The 14,307-nt window shown below is 41.0% G+C and overlaps 1 protein-coding gene across 6 annotated transcripts in view; it reads left to right on the top strand.

Annotated features, from left to right (window-relative positions):
- Positions 1 to 14,307, top strand: part of oxr1a (oxidation resistance 1a) — a 263,359-nt gene that overhangs the window by 160,407 nt on the left and 88,645 nt on the right. The window contains exon 1 of one of the 6 annotated variants that reach the window (XM_028581698.1): positions 11,521 to 11,986. The exons of the other annotated variants lie outside the window; for them this stretch is intronic. Within the exon in view, the coding sequence (XP_028437499.1) occupies positions 11,836 to 11,986 (151 nt within the window). The 5' untranslated portion in view covers positions 11,521 to 11,835. Of the gene's footprint in view, positions 1 to 11,520; positions 11,987 to 14,307 lie in introns of those variants that run through there. 6 annotated transcript variants of the gene reach the window in all.

Raw genomic sequence — 14,307 nt, 5'->3', positions numbered from 1 at the left:
CAGTGGTCATCAGTTGTCGGGGCCACCCAGCCTCTCGGCGCGCCCTCAGACAGAGGATAGATGAGCGTGAGCGGGGGCAGTGAAAGTGGCGGTGAAAGATAGCCCGCTCTGAAGCCACTGGTCATCGATCACAGCTCGCCACCCTGTAGAGCTGTCCTGAGAGAGAAGGCCAGCCAGTAACTGCAGCGGCAGGTCAGTGTCACACTGGATGGCCCGACAACACCTCCACCCTCACCTCCTTGTTGTTCTGCCTCTTGCAGAGTCTTAACGTGAAGATAGACTACACAGGTTCCTGTTCACACCCTGACACCATGTACTAACTGAGTGTGGAGACCTTTTCATCCAGCAATCTCATGTGGTCTTTATTCTACATTCACTTCATTCACACGCCAAATCGTATGCCATTTTGGCGTGTTATCAAGACGCATAATTGCTTTTTAGCGTGTTTATCAACGCTGTTCGGCCTCCGTTGACCTACATTACGTGTGACTTATCGCCGTAGCGGGTAGTATGAAAGGACGGAAGTCAGAGGATGGGTAAAACACAGGACTTTCACCCAGGAGAGCTGGGATCGCGTCCCGCGTGTGGCGTTTATCAACCGTTTTTATTATTATTATTATTTTTTTTTTAATAAAGCCTTCCCCAATGTTCTTTTCCCAAACCCAACCGTTTGTTTTCTTAAGCGTGTGACGTTGGTCACCGTCGTTTTTTTGTGTTACTAAAGCCTTTCCCAATGTTCTTTTCCTAAACCAACCTTTTTAAATTTTTTTTACACGCGTGTGACGTTTTTCTTGCTATAGCACGGCACGTTCTCGTGATAACATAATGTTCTGTTTACATCCGCTGTATACAGCGTAGACATACACGCGGATAGCTCAAAATGCGTACAGATGACACGCCATTTGGCTTTAGGAAAGTGTTGAAAGTATGTTTACGCAAAGTCATGATGTCATGCTGCCAAAGTGCTGTACAATCAGAAAAACTAAAACATAGAACACAATAAACACAAAACAGTTTAACAGCAAAATGATAATAATATCAAAAGGCAACTATTGTAGTGTTAAAAGCCTGAAAATAAAAATATGTTTTAGACAGGATTTAAAAACGGACAATGTAGGAGCCAGCCTGATATGTGGAGGCAACTGATTCCAGAGTTTAGGGGTTACTGCTGCAAAGGCGCCGTCTCCCCTGGTCTTCAACCTTGTTCTTGGGACCACAAGGAGCAACATATGGTTTCAATAGGTCGGAGAGATGGGTTGGAGCTAGCCCAGTAAGTTTTTTTGTACATTAACAAAAGTAACCAACTGCAAGCGTGACATAGAGACCTGGTTTACACCAACATAAAGGGCATTACAGTAGTCGAGCCTGGCCCAAATAAAAGCATGTATAACCCTTCAAAATGACTAAACGATAAAAAGGGCTTGACCTTAGTTAAGAGCCTCAGTTGAAAAAAGCTTGATTTTATTACAGAATATATCAGCTTGTCCAATTTTAAAATCACTGTCCAATATCACACCCACATTTTTAACAGAATACCTCACATATGGTTCCAGGGACCACAGGTCCCGATGAATGGCATTACATTCACCACCTGCTTCAAATATCTGGATCTCAGTTTTGCTTTCATTAAAGCTTAAAGAAATGTAATGCCATCCATGCTTTAATGTCCTTAAGACATGTCAACAGTGGTTTTAAGGAGTTTGCACATATGCTAGGGCAGGGGTCTTCAATGTTCTTTAAGCCAAGGACCCCTTAACTAAGAGAGCCAGGATCAGGGACCCCCTACTACATATATTGTATGAAGTTAAGTTGCATATTAAACGGGCTACAATATTGTGTAGGGCAGTCCAAAGCCTTTATACATACATTTTTTAGTGCATAGAATACTAATCTATTAAAATAATAACTTATTGGCATGATTTTATAAATCTGTATCTGTGGATCTGAATTAGTTGAAGGGGGACACCGAGATGCGTAAAAGAGCACAATTGACTGTGACAAGCAGCTAATCTTCTAAAATTAGGACAGTGTCTCTGATGGGATTGTTTTTTCGCTAAGGTCCTATTTTTTCTCATGGCAGAATAAAGTTGTGATGGATGTGTCAGTACTGTTTGGAGTATTTCTTTTGGAAGCTAAAGGCTGGTTCCAACCCTGGGTCTGGAGCTTTTGACACAATATCCATGACCCTGTAGCACAGGAAGCACCTTTTTGGTAGCAGTTGGGTATGGGATGGAAGGCTGCCTTGGAAGTGATTGGTCTCTTATTTTCTACCGGCCAAGGCTCATTGGTGGTCTGGGTAACTGTATGTCTCTATGATGGTCTATTTAAAGCTATAGCTATAAAGCTAAATTATTTTATATTAATGAATGTTCGTTACATACAAGCCATTGCCAAATGAGTTGATACAAAGTAGAGGTGTTGGAATTAATCAAATAATCGATGCATTGCGATGCAGACATGGACGATGCTGCATCGATGCAGTGGCCGACCATAATCGATTATAACACAATGACGTTGCTCGTTAATTTTCCGGCCATGGCATAAACATTCAAGTGAAAAATAGCATTCTCAGTAGCCTAACCCGTTTCATCTAGACCTATGATAGACTCTACATGTTGATATTACAATGGAACACCGTAGATGGGCTAGGCCTAAAATATATTTCTGTTTACAATTTTATTATGTGAAGCCAAAGTTTCTGCTTATTAATTTTGAAATTTATACTTATTTCTGTTTACAATTTAATATAGGCCTAACAACATTTCTGTTTACATATTCTGTTATGTTTTGCACATTCAGGAAGTGCTCAATGCTGTAGTTTTATGTATTTTTATGCAGTTTTATGTCTGCTGTATTCAGACTTTGTTAAATAAAAAAGATTGTTTATATCTTACTACTTGGATTTTTGGATGAAAACATAACTATATGAAGTAATATAGAAAAAACTATTATTGAACTATACAGTATCTTAATGCATTCTGTGAAGTCAAATATCCTATATGGCTTTAATAGAAAAATGTATTCGACGCATTGTTATGCATCAAGATATTGAATTGCTGACATGATAATCAGAATCGAATCGGGAGATCAGTGAAGATTCACACCTCTAATACACCCGGTGGTGCAACAGCTCCATATACCTCACCGCTGAGGAAGAACAACAGCAGCGTTCGGCTTTGGAGACAAAGAGAACAGAACAGAAACATTACTAGATAATTACCTCTTCTGAAGAGTCCGTCATGTTTATTTTAATCCTCCGTGCTAGCAACGGCGTACAGGAGGCGTGGGGCTTGCGTCACGTGGATGCTCCGACAGTGTTGTTGTCATCATTGCTTAGAATTCCTAATGGGGACGACAGAAGCGACGCACTATAGCTTTAAAGGCCAATTTATCACATTACTCAAAACCCTTTCAGCCTGAAGGCCCGTCCTTGACCTTACAAACAGCAGCTTGACAAAACCATTGTCAACACACGGTTGGCAGTTTTCACCGAGCTTCCCCTTTTTCCAAGCTTCCACAGTCAATGGAGTTGCCCAGTTGTCATGGAGATGGTTTGATGGGATTTCTGTCATGTAGCCCTGTCATGTAAGGGGGGTGGGGGTCACTAGGTGCTAATTGATAGAGCTGAGACTGAGATGTTTAATATTAATCTTCATCACATAGTAATATTTTTCTCTATTTATTGACTCTGATTGTTTTTTTTTATTGACTCGCTATTTCTTAATTTCGGTCTTATTTTTTCTATTAATTGATCTGCAGCTAAACTTGTCAGCGCTCGAGTCCAAGAAAGGTTGTAGGACAATAAAGGGGACAATAAAGTATAATTTAATTTAATTGAATCCACACTCCATAATTGTTGGTATACTCCTTTAACTGTAGCTCACATGAGCTGCAAGATGGGAGAGGAAAAGGCTCAGATATGTACATATAGAAAAATGAGTGACATTTGAGTGACAGCAGTCAGACTGTATGTAACGCCAGTGTTGAGTACTTAAACAGCCCCATTCCTCCAGATGATCTGGTGATTCAGGTTGGCGTTGACACGGTTTGAACAGGCACCACACATCTGATTCACGTTCTCCTCTCATGAATATTTGTGTCCTGCTGACAGTGTGAAAAACGTGTTTATTTGGTGTAGTGTTGACAGCTTTTGAGAGGCGAAGCTTCACTCGCACAATGAGAACGCCTCAGAGTGGGTGGGATATTCTGACAAGGGCTGTTAAACACCTGTGATTGTCGCCATTGTCTGGATGCCTCCGCCAGATTCCTCCAGCAGCGGGCTGCCTTTATTGGTCGTCCTCTTGTTTACGCCTGGTGTACAGGCTGCGGTATAATGGAGCATAACGCTCGTGAAACACAGGACAATGCGTGCTGAATGGTCTGTATTTATTTACACTCCAGAGATGCTCCAAGAAATGCCATGTGTGAGCCAGTCCATGTATAATAGAAAACCATCTCAAGCCATCTCTTCTGCTGTACATATCTCAATCAGCCTTCCCAATTACCACACACTGAAAGGCTTGTTTGGGTTTGCCAGCAGGTGCATTTGTGTCGTGTGAGTGAACTCCTTGCTGCATTTATGTCGAAGTGATTTCCACTGAAAACGGGAAATGTCTGCAAGAAAGGAGCAGATTGTTATAGTGTGAAAATGGTGTGTGTGTGTGTGTGTGTGTGTGTGTGTGTGTGTGGGGGGGCTGTGTAATGAATTCAATTTTAATTGCGAGTACAGTTCCGGCTCCTAATGATCACAAAAACGATATAATCGATAATAAAAACTAGTGTTTTGCACATTCCATTTAACAAGCAAGCTCCTATTTTGTCTTGTGTTCTGAAGAAGAATTCAAAAAATGTTCCCAGTTCAAAGTGTTTTCACTGTTGATATGTTTACCTGTTTCAGTTGTTGTTGTTGTTTAACTTCAATAAATGAAACATCGTTTCCATCTTTTTCCTTTTCAAACATATATAATATGTTTTTTTATAGTTACTTTAGAGACTCTTTTATATATATATTTTCCTGCTTTGCACTTTTACTGGTGTTTTGCATTGAGAGACCTGCATTCAATTTTGTTGTACATGTACAATGACAATAAAGACTATTCCATTCTATTCTTCTATCCTAAACGTCAATGAGTAATCATGTTTAATAAATTGGATTACGATATTGACCAAAATCAAGATTATGATTTTTTTTTTTTTTTTTCATAATTGAGCTGCCTTAGTGTGTGCGCACATTATAATAATCATTCCAGTGCACACATGCGTGTGTGTTCACACCAGTGTGCTGCAGCGATGCTTATGTAACCCTCGCTTGTGGAGTCGGTCCATCCGTTGACGATGGAGAAGCGGCAGCTCCCCAGCGGCCGGCGTGTCTGTTGTTCCGTAATGAAAGCGTTCCTCTTCTCGGGATAAGGTGGCAGCCTACCTGGCTCTCAGTGGGAAACTGCTGAGATTAACACTCGCTCCCCAGAGCCCTGCTCTCAGACGATGACAAAGCCTCACACACAAGACCCTGTCAGGTTTTTCCCTGGCAGCTGCTGACACCAGGAGGTTCTTACACGGGTTCTTGTATAACAAGTCTCCACCACTTTAGAGTTATTAAACAGAATGATTCCCCCTCAACGTAGTACGTTACTGCACTCTCAAGTGCTGATCTGATCATATTAGAAAATGAATGATTAGAAAGGTAGTATGAGTTGTGCATGCTCTGTAAACATATGCACAAATTAAAAGGATTTTGTAAATACTCAAAGGAAGACTGTATAATGAGCTATTGGCCACAAACAAGCACGCTCATTTCCATAAATCCAGAAGAACTTAACACCATAATGGATGTCAGTTAATTAATTGGCTTCAAAGTCTCTTTAATCGCCTATGAAATACAGAAAACTGACAATACGTCAAGCATGCTTCCTTAAGTAGAACAAGTTGCATAATTTCCGTGCAACGAGGCTCATGTTGTTGGATAGGCACAGAGGGAATTCTTTCATTTTCCCTCTTTGGTCACACTAAAGCTTAATTAGAGAGTGGAGGACATCTCACAGAAAATAGGCCTTTAAACTAGATTCAGCTTTCCGGTTTGGTCTGCGCTGCTACAAAATATATCTGTCACTCTGAGGTTGAAACGCAGAGCGGAGGAAGCTAGTCTGCCTCCCTCTGAGGATGTTATGGATGATTAGATGACCGCGCTGGGCAGCTGTACAACAACACAGTATATCACAAAGCCACTAGGCCCTGTGGGGTGGCACTTGGCCAGCAGTGTTGGGAAGGATACTTTCAAAACGTGTGTCGTTACAGAATACAGAATACATGCCCACAAATGTAATTTGTAACGTATTCCGTTACGTTACTCAATCTGAGTAATGTATTCTGAATACTTGGATTACTTTAGGATTACTTCCACATTGAATTGCGTTTTATAAGTGTAGGAATGCGACCATCACATCCAGCTTACTAAACAGGCCTATAATGGTGTGTTCTTTTTATTCCAACCAGCTGAATGTGTACCTGAACAAGCAGATAGATTATTGTATTGGTAGTCCCGAACTACATACTACAAAAATCTAACCGCGGTCTAAGCTACCATGAGCTAATTTTAGCTAACGTTAGTTAGCATGTCAAACGGGGCTAGTCAGTCTTTAAACGGCTCTGGAGCTAGTAAATCAGCACGTATACGTATAGGAGAATGTAAAGTCGCACGTCAATGTTAAAATAGCAAGGTGACCAGTAAAACTACAGCAGACGACTACCCTTGGCTAATTAAAAAAATAACTTACTTTAAGATGCTTCTTCAGGTTGGAGGTGGAGTAATTTGGAGCTGAAAGGAGGCTGGTTGCTGGCAAGCAGAGGCTGCACGGCACAGTTAGCTGTATTTCATTCTCCCTGTTCGTTCTTTAATGTGAAATGCTGTTTGAATTTCCAAGATAGAAACTTATTGCTGCCCTGGCTCTGTCGTGCCCGTTCCGACTCCATTGTTACTGATCACGCAAATAGCTATTTTTTTCTATTTCATATCGGGCTTCTGGAAAATGCATTAAGTTGCCTTAATTTATTCAGAGTGAATAAACTCGTGAAACAGAAGTATCGTCATGTAATCCATTGATTTTAACAATGTAACTGTATTCTAAATACCAACTATTTAAATTGTAACTGTAACGGAATACAGTTACTCATAATTTGTATTCTGAATACGTAACGCCGTTACATGCATTCCGTTACTCCCCAACACTGTTGGCCAGTCTGATACCTCTCTCAATACAGTACAATGTCCAAGGGCCAAGTGTACCAGCCCCGTGCAAAGTCAGAGAGGAACAGAGGGCCAAATGAAATCCCATGACTGCAAATCAAAGGGTTATTTATGTACATTACAGTCAGAGTTGTTGACAAAGGTCTTTTGAAATGGCAGTTAAAATCAACTCATTTGAAGATTGTATTTGACATACATACTCTAGTGACATAGAGTAGTTTGGCTGGTTGACACGCTGCAGGTTACGTGCAAATAGGTTTCAAATGAAAGTTTTACACACAACTCATCTTCAACATTCTAAATGATTTGAAGCTGTGGGTTTTCCTACACAATTCCAACATAGCTGAAGTGTTGAATGGTTAACAGAAAATGTATCACCAATAATTTGGATAATTAATCAATCATTCAAGTCATTGATTAAGGATAATTCCAAACATTCACTGATTCCAGCTCCTTCAATGTGAGGCAACTAATTAATTTACTATTTCTCAATTAATCAACAAAATTACCAACAGATGAATCGATAATGAAAATAGTTGCTCATAGTACTCATTTGCACAAGGCTAAAGTTGCATTCAGGGTTAACTAAAGCAGATTTAAGTTATATCTTTGTGGATGGCAAGTTGGAGAGGAGCAGCCATCCTTACTTAAAGGTCCCATGGCATGAAAATTTCATTTTATGAGGTTTTTTAACATTAATATATGTTCCTCCAGCCTGCCTATGGTCCCCCAGTGGCTAGAAATGGCGATAGGTGTAAACCCAGCCCTGGGTATCCTGCTCTGCCTTTGAGAAAATGAAAGCTCAGATGGGCCGATCTGGAATCTTCTCCTTATGAGGCCATAAGGAGCAAGGTTACCTCCCCTTTCTCTGCTTTGCCCGTCCAGAGAATTTGGCCCACCCATGAGAGAGAGACATCATGGCTTTCAAACGAGCAAAGTGGCACTTTGCACAGAAATGTCAGATTTTCCACATCCTCACCGACCTCGTCATAAAACTGGTTTAAATGATCATACGAAGCCTCCATGCTGCTTTCTGTTTTGATGATGCGTGCGACGGTGAGACACTGGTGGCTGGTGTTGCCAGATTGGGTGTTTTTTCCGCTACATATGAAGGCCTGTTTACGGTGTGTTTTAGCCGTGGTTTTGGCCTGGAAGGCTCTATAGAAATCTGGCCCCCTATTGGACGAAGTTAAACTGAGAGAGCGTGCCGTTCACAGACACCAGAATGAAGGAGTTCACAGTAACGTTCATCAGGCAGTAATAGGCTACAATACCTTCAGTTCACGTTCGCCCAAAATATGAACGAGTTCATGAACTATCGTTCAATGAACGCGTTCAGGCACAACACTGCATACAATGTACCATTTCGAGTGAAAAAACGAACAGAAAATCCCAAAAAAGGTCAAAGGTACAAGACTGTGTACATATCATCATTTCAGAGCGAAGAAACTACTCATCCCATAAACCACCGCGCACCACTGAATAAAGGAAGCTAGGTTAGTTTAGCGAACAGCTAATTCGGCTAACCGCTAGCTGAGACAGCATGTAATAACTTTAAAAGACCCTCAAAATAACCGTTAAACTATATAACAGTTGTTACATCAGCTGTAGCCTGCTTTTCCCAGTGTTTAGTTTGAGTTGACGTTATTTTAGACTGAATCAAGCTGTCAGCTAGCGGTTAGCCGAATTAGCTGTTAGCTAAACTAACGTTAGCTTCCCGGTGGAGGCTAACGGCAGAAGCGTGGAACAGATCGTGATTCGTGCAGTGTCGTAAATCTTCGTGACGGATTCTGCAGGCAGCACAGATCGGGTATTGACCCCCCCCTCCTCCTCACCAGCATGAGTTCCACCAATCAGAGGCATCACTGTGGGATTGTGGGATTGTTCAGGATTGTGGGTAATGAAGTACTTATCCAAGACATCGCGAATAAAAGACATTTCTCTCAAAACAAAGTTGGTGCCCCATGATTTTTGGCGTCTATATGAGCATATACAAACGCTTAGTCATGTCGGCATGCTGGTTTTAAGTCTACCATCGACTGTTACGATTTTATGGCTTATACTCCAATTTGTCAGTGGAGAAATTGCATTGTATTTTTACTACCATAACCCACTGTGGGCGGGACTGTTGAGCTCTATAGCATTTAAAGCTAGAAACACAGAAATGGCACATCCTAAGGAAAGCTCTTTGTGGGACTGGCTCTAGTGGCTGTAATTCTGCACCAAGGCTGAATTTCGGGAAAGATACTTCAGATACAGTATTAGGGGACCACTAAGGTCTATATAAAAGAGACTTCAGATACAGTATTAGGGGACCACTAAGGTCTATATAAAAGAGACTTCAGATACAGTATTTGGGGACCACTAAGGGGTATATAAAAGAGACTTCAGATACAGTATTAGGGGACCACTAAGGTCTATATAAAAGAGACTTCAGATACAGTATTAGGGGACCACTAAGGTCTATATAAAAGAGACTTCAGATACAGTATTAGGGGACCACTAAGGTCTATATAAAAGAGACTTCAGATACAGTATTAGGGGACCACTAAGGTCTATATAAAAGAGACTTCAGATACAGTATTAGGGGGACCACTAAGGTCTATATAAAAGAGACTTCAGATACAGTATTAGGGGACCACTAAGGTCTATATAAAAGAGACTTCAGATACAGTATTAGGGGACCACTAAGGCCTATATAAAAGAGACTTCAGATACAGTATTAGGGGACCACTAAGGTCTATATAAAAGAGACTTCAGATACAGTATTAGGGGACCACTAAGGTCTATATAAAAGAGACTTCAGATACAGTATTAGGGGACCACTAAGGTCTATATAAAAGCATCCAAAGAGCACCATGTCATGGGATCTTTAATAATAAAAAATAAGCTTAATAAAAAAATTTCAATATATTGATATTTTTTTTCAAAGGATTTGATTGTGACATGATCTGTATTTTTATTATTTATTATGATTGCTGCTGCTCTTCACCCTACAGTACACTTTGACTTTTTCCACTCACTGAGGGAGAACTAAAGCATGCACTACCCAATGCAACCAGCAGATGGAGCACATTCAGTATTCAATATCCCTGACTGCTCAGTCCCAAATTGGTTGTATGTACTCAATAATAACAGCTGTTTCAACCTCAGCCCACCTACCACAGATACCATTAAAGAAAGACAGATACTTCCCTGTCAATTTACAGCTGGAAAATAAATGCTTCTCTCTTTATCGTTCCTGCTGTGAATGAGAGAAAGAAAGAAAGAAAGAAAGGATGATCACTTTTCTCTGAAACATCACAGGATTTCTTGTTACACTCCTGACTTCCTGTCTCACAACTGCTCTGCCTCTAGAATCTAGATGAATAATGCATGACGGTCTTTTCTGCTCACTACCTGAGTCTGCTGCCCAATTATACACCCTGTTCTGGTCTGGTGGGTTTTTTACTTTCCCCCCCAGTCATTTACACACCTTAAATGCCATCTACTTTTATCCCACACTAGACGATCAGCTACTTATGTACCAGGTCCCAGAGTTCTCACTATGGCCCATTGAGCATATGGACGCGGAAGTGTACTTTGTCTCTTATGTGGAAGTCTGAATTTATTAGAATGTTATTATGGTGGGAGTCAGATGGATGTCATAAAGCCACACTTGATGACTATGAAATATCCTAGCAACAGTCTGGAAATCAGTGTGGACTAAGCTGGGTTGCATTGTTAAGCATTTATTAATCAAATTCTTTATTTATGTGTAAAATAATTTTTTCATATCCTTGAGATTAATTATTGTAACCTTTCAGAGTGTGTGCCCAATCAGCGAAAATGTAGGCCTATAGAAGATATCTGTATTAGAGAATGTAGAATTTGACATAAACATATATTATAAACATAGATATACTATATTATTAACATATAATTAGTCTTAATAAAATAACATCCATCCATCCATCCATCTTCGTCCGCTTATCCGGTGAATAAGTAATTGCCTGAAAATGTTGCCTTCCAAATATTTAACTGTATAAGAACATTTGCATATTTTTAGAATGAAAAACTCGCTGTTCCATTTAGCTTTTTCTAGGATTCACTGAAAATGTTTCTCTTATAAACTGAGATCCAGCCACCCTCTGCCAATTTAGCAGTAGAGGTTGTTTTACAAATGTGGTCTTTAATTGTTAAATTCCGAGGTTTAATCCAGGTCCAGGTCCAGGTCTGTGCTGCTTCTCTGGGCTGAAACACAACACACAGAGCTTTGAGTGTGAATGGTACCGTATTTGACATAGCCATGATTTGTCAGCACTGTTAACATAGGTCAACAGGGCACAGCGCTACTGGAACGGAGCCGTCTATTGCCAAACTGCGCTGCCCAGCTTGACTCCAATAGGCGGAAAGAAAAAGTTTGTTGGCGTGTTCAAAATAGTTCCTGTTTTGGAATGTTTAGCTAGAGTGTTGGAGGATTTTCACACCACGACTATGAGCCTGTGACGTTTTGCCAACACAGCGTTTGGTGCAAAGAAAGCGGGCTTTGTAACACTTTAAAAACGTTTTAGCTTACTTATAAAGTTAGCTAGGTTGTAACGTTTAGCGTTATGAACTACATCTATTCCTTTACGGGCATCGGTGTTGTCAGGGACGCAATTTCTCAGAGACTGTGGCCTGGACACGGAAAGGAGACTGTCGAAACTGTACAGCACCATACTGGGACAACTCACGACCGTAACAGCAGACACTTCGAAACAGGTTAGTCGGACATTCAGTTCCGTTAGCTGATTTGGAGACTGCAGGAGAAGTAGACAGCTTTCCACATAACGTTAACGTTACACCAAACCTTCAATGCATGCCTTCCTGTAGCGCGTAGTGCCAAATCCCCTTTAAAAATTGTTCAGTTTCACGTGTCCTCGTTCCTTGGATATTTTTCTTGCCTGTGGAACATATGTTGGGATGTAGAAATAAACATTAAGGGTCGTCCTTAAATTCGGCGTTTATTTCAAAATAATTTAAACTTTCAGTTTGTTTAACGTTAGCTAGCTAGTTGTTGTTTCCGCAGTCCTGTCACTCAAACACTGTAGCTACGTTAACATGACGACGTTATAGTGCTTTTGACCAGCGTTATTACAAACGTATTAAAATACAACTATGTTTTTAAATCATACTGAATTCTCCCGAATATTTTGACAAAGATTCGCATATAACACCATACTAATCAGTAGCATTCACTTTAGTATGCAACTGTCCACCACATGCCACTGCTGTCACTAGCAGCTTGTCAGTTGTAATGGTGACGTTCGTTAACGTTACCCATTGTTAGAGGGTCTGTGGTGTGAAATAGCCATTTAAGCCTACTGCAAGAAGGTAAAGAACACTAGAGATACAGTAAATTAAAGGTGTCCTTACTGTATACTATATTACTAAACTAAAGCTCAAAGTTGAGGGAACCACGTCTGTTAAGCGACCCCCTTATGTCACAGTTATGTCACATTACATCAAACTTAAGACGTGTCCGTTTCTAAATATGTATTAGGTTGAACATCGGGGATAACAACGTTATGCAACACTTCCTGTTGCACACATGTTAGGGAAGACTTATTCAACAGTGTATTTCATAGGACTGAGGGTCCCTATGTGCTTGCTTCCCTGCCTGATTATATTTCTGAAATGATTTGAACTCAACAAATCTGCCAAGTCCATGCCCTCCATGGTTCCACTCAGCCTATCCAGTTTGTTGTGAGGACACACCGCCTGTAACGACTGAGGCATTTCAAATATTTCAGATCAGCAGGCAGTGCATGCTGAAACCATCCAGTCAGTGAGTGAACAAGCATGTCCTCAAGGCTTTTTACATCGGGGAGTATCTCCATGTTAATGAACATTGGATTTTTTTTCTCCCTTCTTTCTGCTTTGCCTCTCGCACATAATTTCTTATGAAACCCATCCGTGCCTTCTCTGACTTTGAATTAAAAGCCAAAGAAATTTAGCGCTATTGAAACAGAAAGCAGAAACGGATGTGAGCTCTCGGCCACACGGTCCGTCAATATATATCACATAGAAGGCTCTGCGCAATTACTTAGCATTAATTGGTTGTTCTGAAAACAGAAAGTTGCAGTGTGAGGGCACACTCTCACCCTGCTCTGGTTTATTGTACTGGGGTTTGGGCAGCCCATGCAGAGTCATCAGGCCCTCGAGCTTGGTGGCAGGCAGGTTAATTGTTCGATCTAATTAGGACAAAGATTAATCAGATGCATGCTCTGCTGCTCTTGAAACGCCACCGATGGCAGTCGGATTCATTAGCAGTCCCTGTGCCTCTCTCTACCAGCAGCAGAGTGGACCGCGGGGGCGGCATGTGTCTGCAGGCTACTGCCCTACTCAGGGGGAAAGAATGAGACTAACTAGACGTGGAGTTCAAGTAGGGAAGGTGAGAAGATGATGTTAGAAACGAGGGTGGGCACGGAGGTAGTGAGTGAAGCATGGGTGGGCCCTCCGCTGTTCCAAACAGATCCATTTGTAAATGACTCAACACGCTACTTCATATTTCAGGCCTATAGGTGGCGCTGTTTCTGCTACAGAAATTAACCAAAAATTGAGAAGAAGCTTGCGTGCTGTATACAAACAGACAGTAGAAGAAGAAACCAAACATCATTGATACGCAAGTATGCTGCTTCGCCGTCCAAATGAAGCCGCGTTTTCAAATTTTTTCACCGTGGGACCAGGTTTAAAAAAAGTGCGTCTACAGGCAGTGCGTTGACAGGATGCAAAACGTGTGTTTGCACCAAAAAGCGTCTCCGTGTGGATGGCCCCTGAGAGTCTGTGCCTCCAAATGCTGTATGGGGAATGGGACGGCACTAGGGGTGGGGGAAAAAATCGATACAGCATAGTATTGCGATATTTTCCGTGGCAATACTGTATCGATACAGATGCCAGGTATTGATCTTTTGTTATATGTGATGGTCCGTTTGTCTGCTTGACAATCCCATTTTGCAGCAATAAAATTGAAGATGAACAAACAAAAATCTTTTTAGATAAAAACAGATCTTGACAAAGTTTCCTTTTGGGGACATCATTTG

Source organism: Perca flavescens, chromosome 6 (genome assembly GCF_004354835.1).
Source record: "Perca flavescens isolate YP-PL-M2 chromosome 6, PFLA_1.0, whole genome shotgun sequence".
NCBI lineage: Eukaryota > Metazoa > Chordata > Actinopteri > Perciformes > Percidae > Perca > Perca flavescens.
This window is presented reverse-complemented; position numbering and strand designations above follow the sequence as displayed.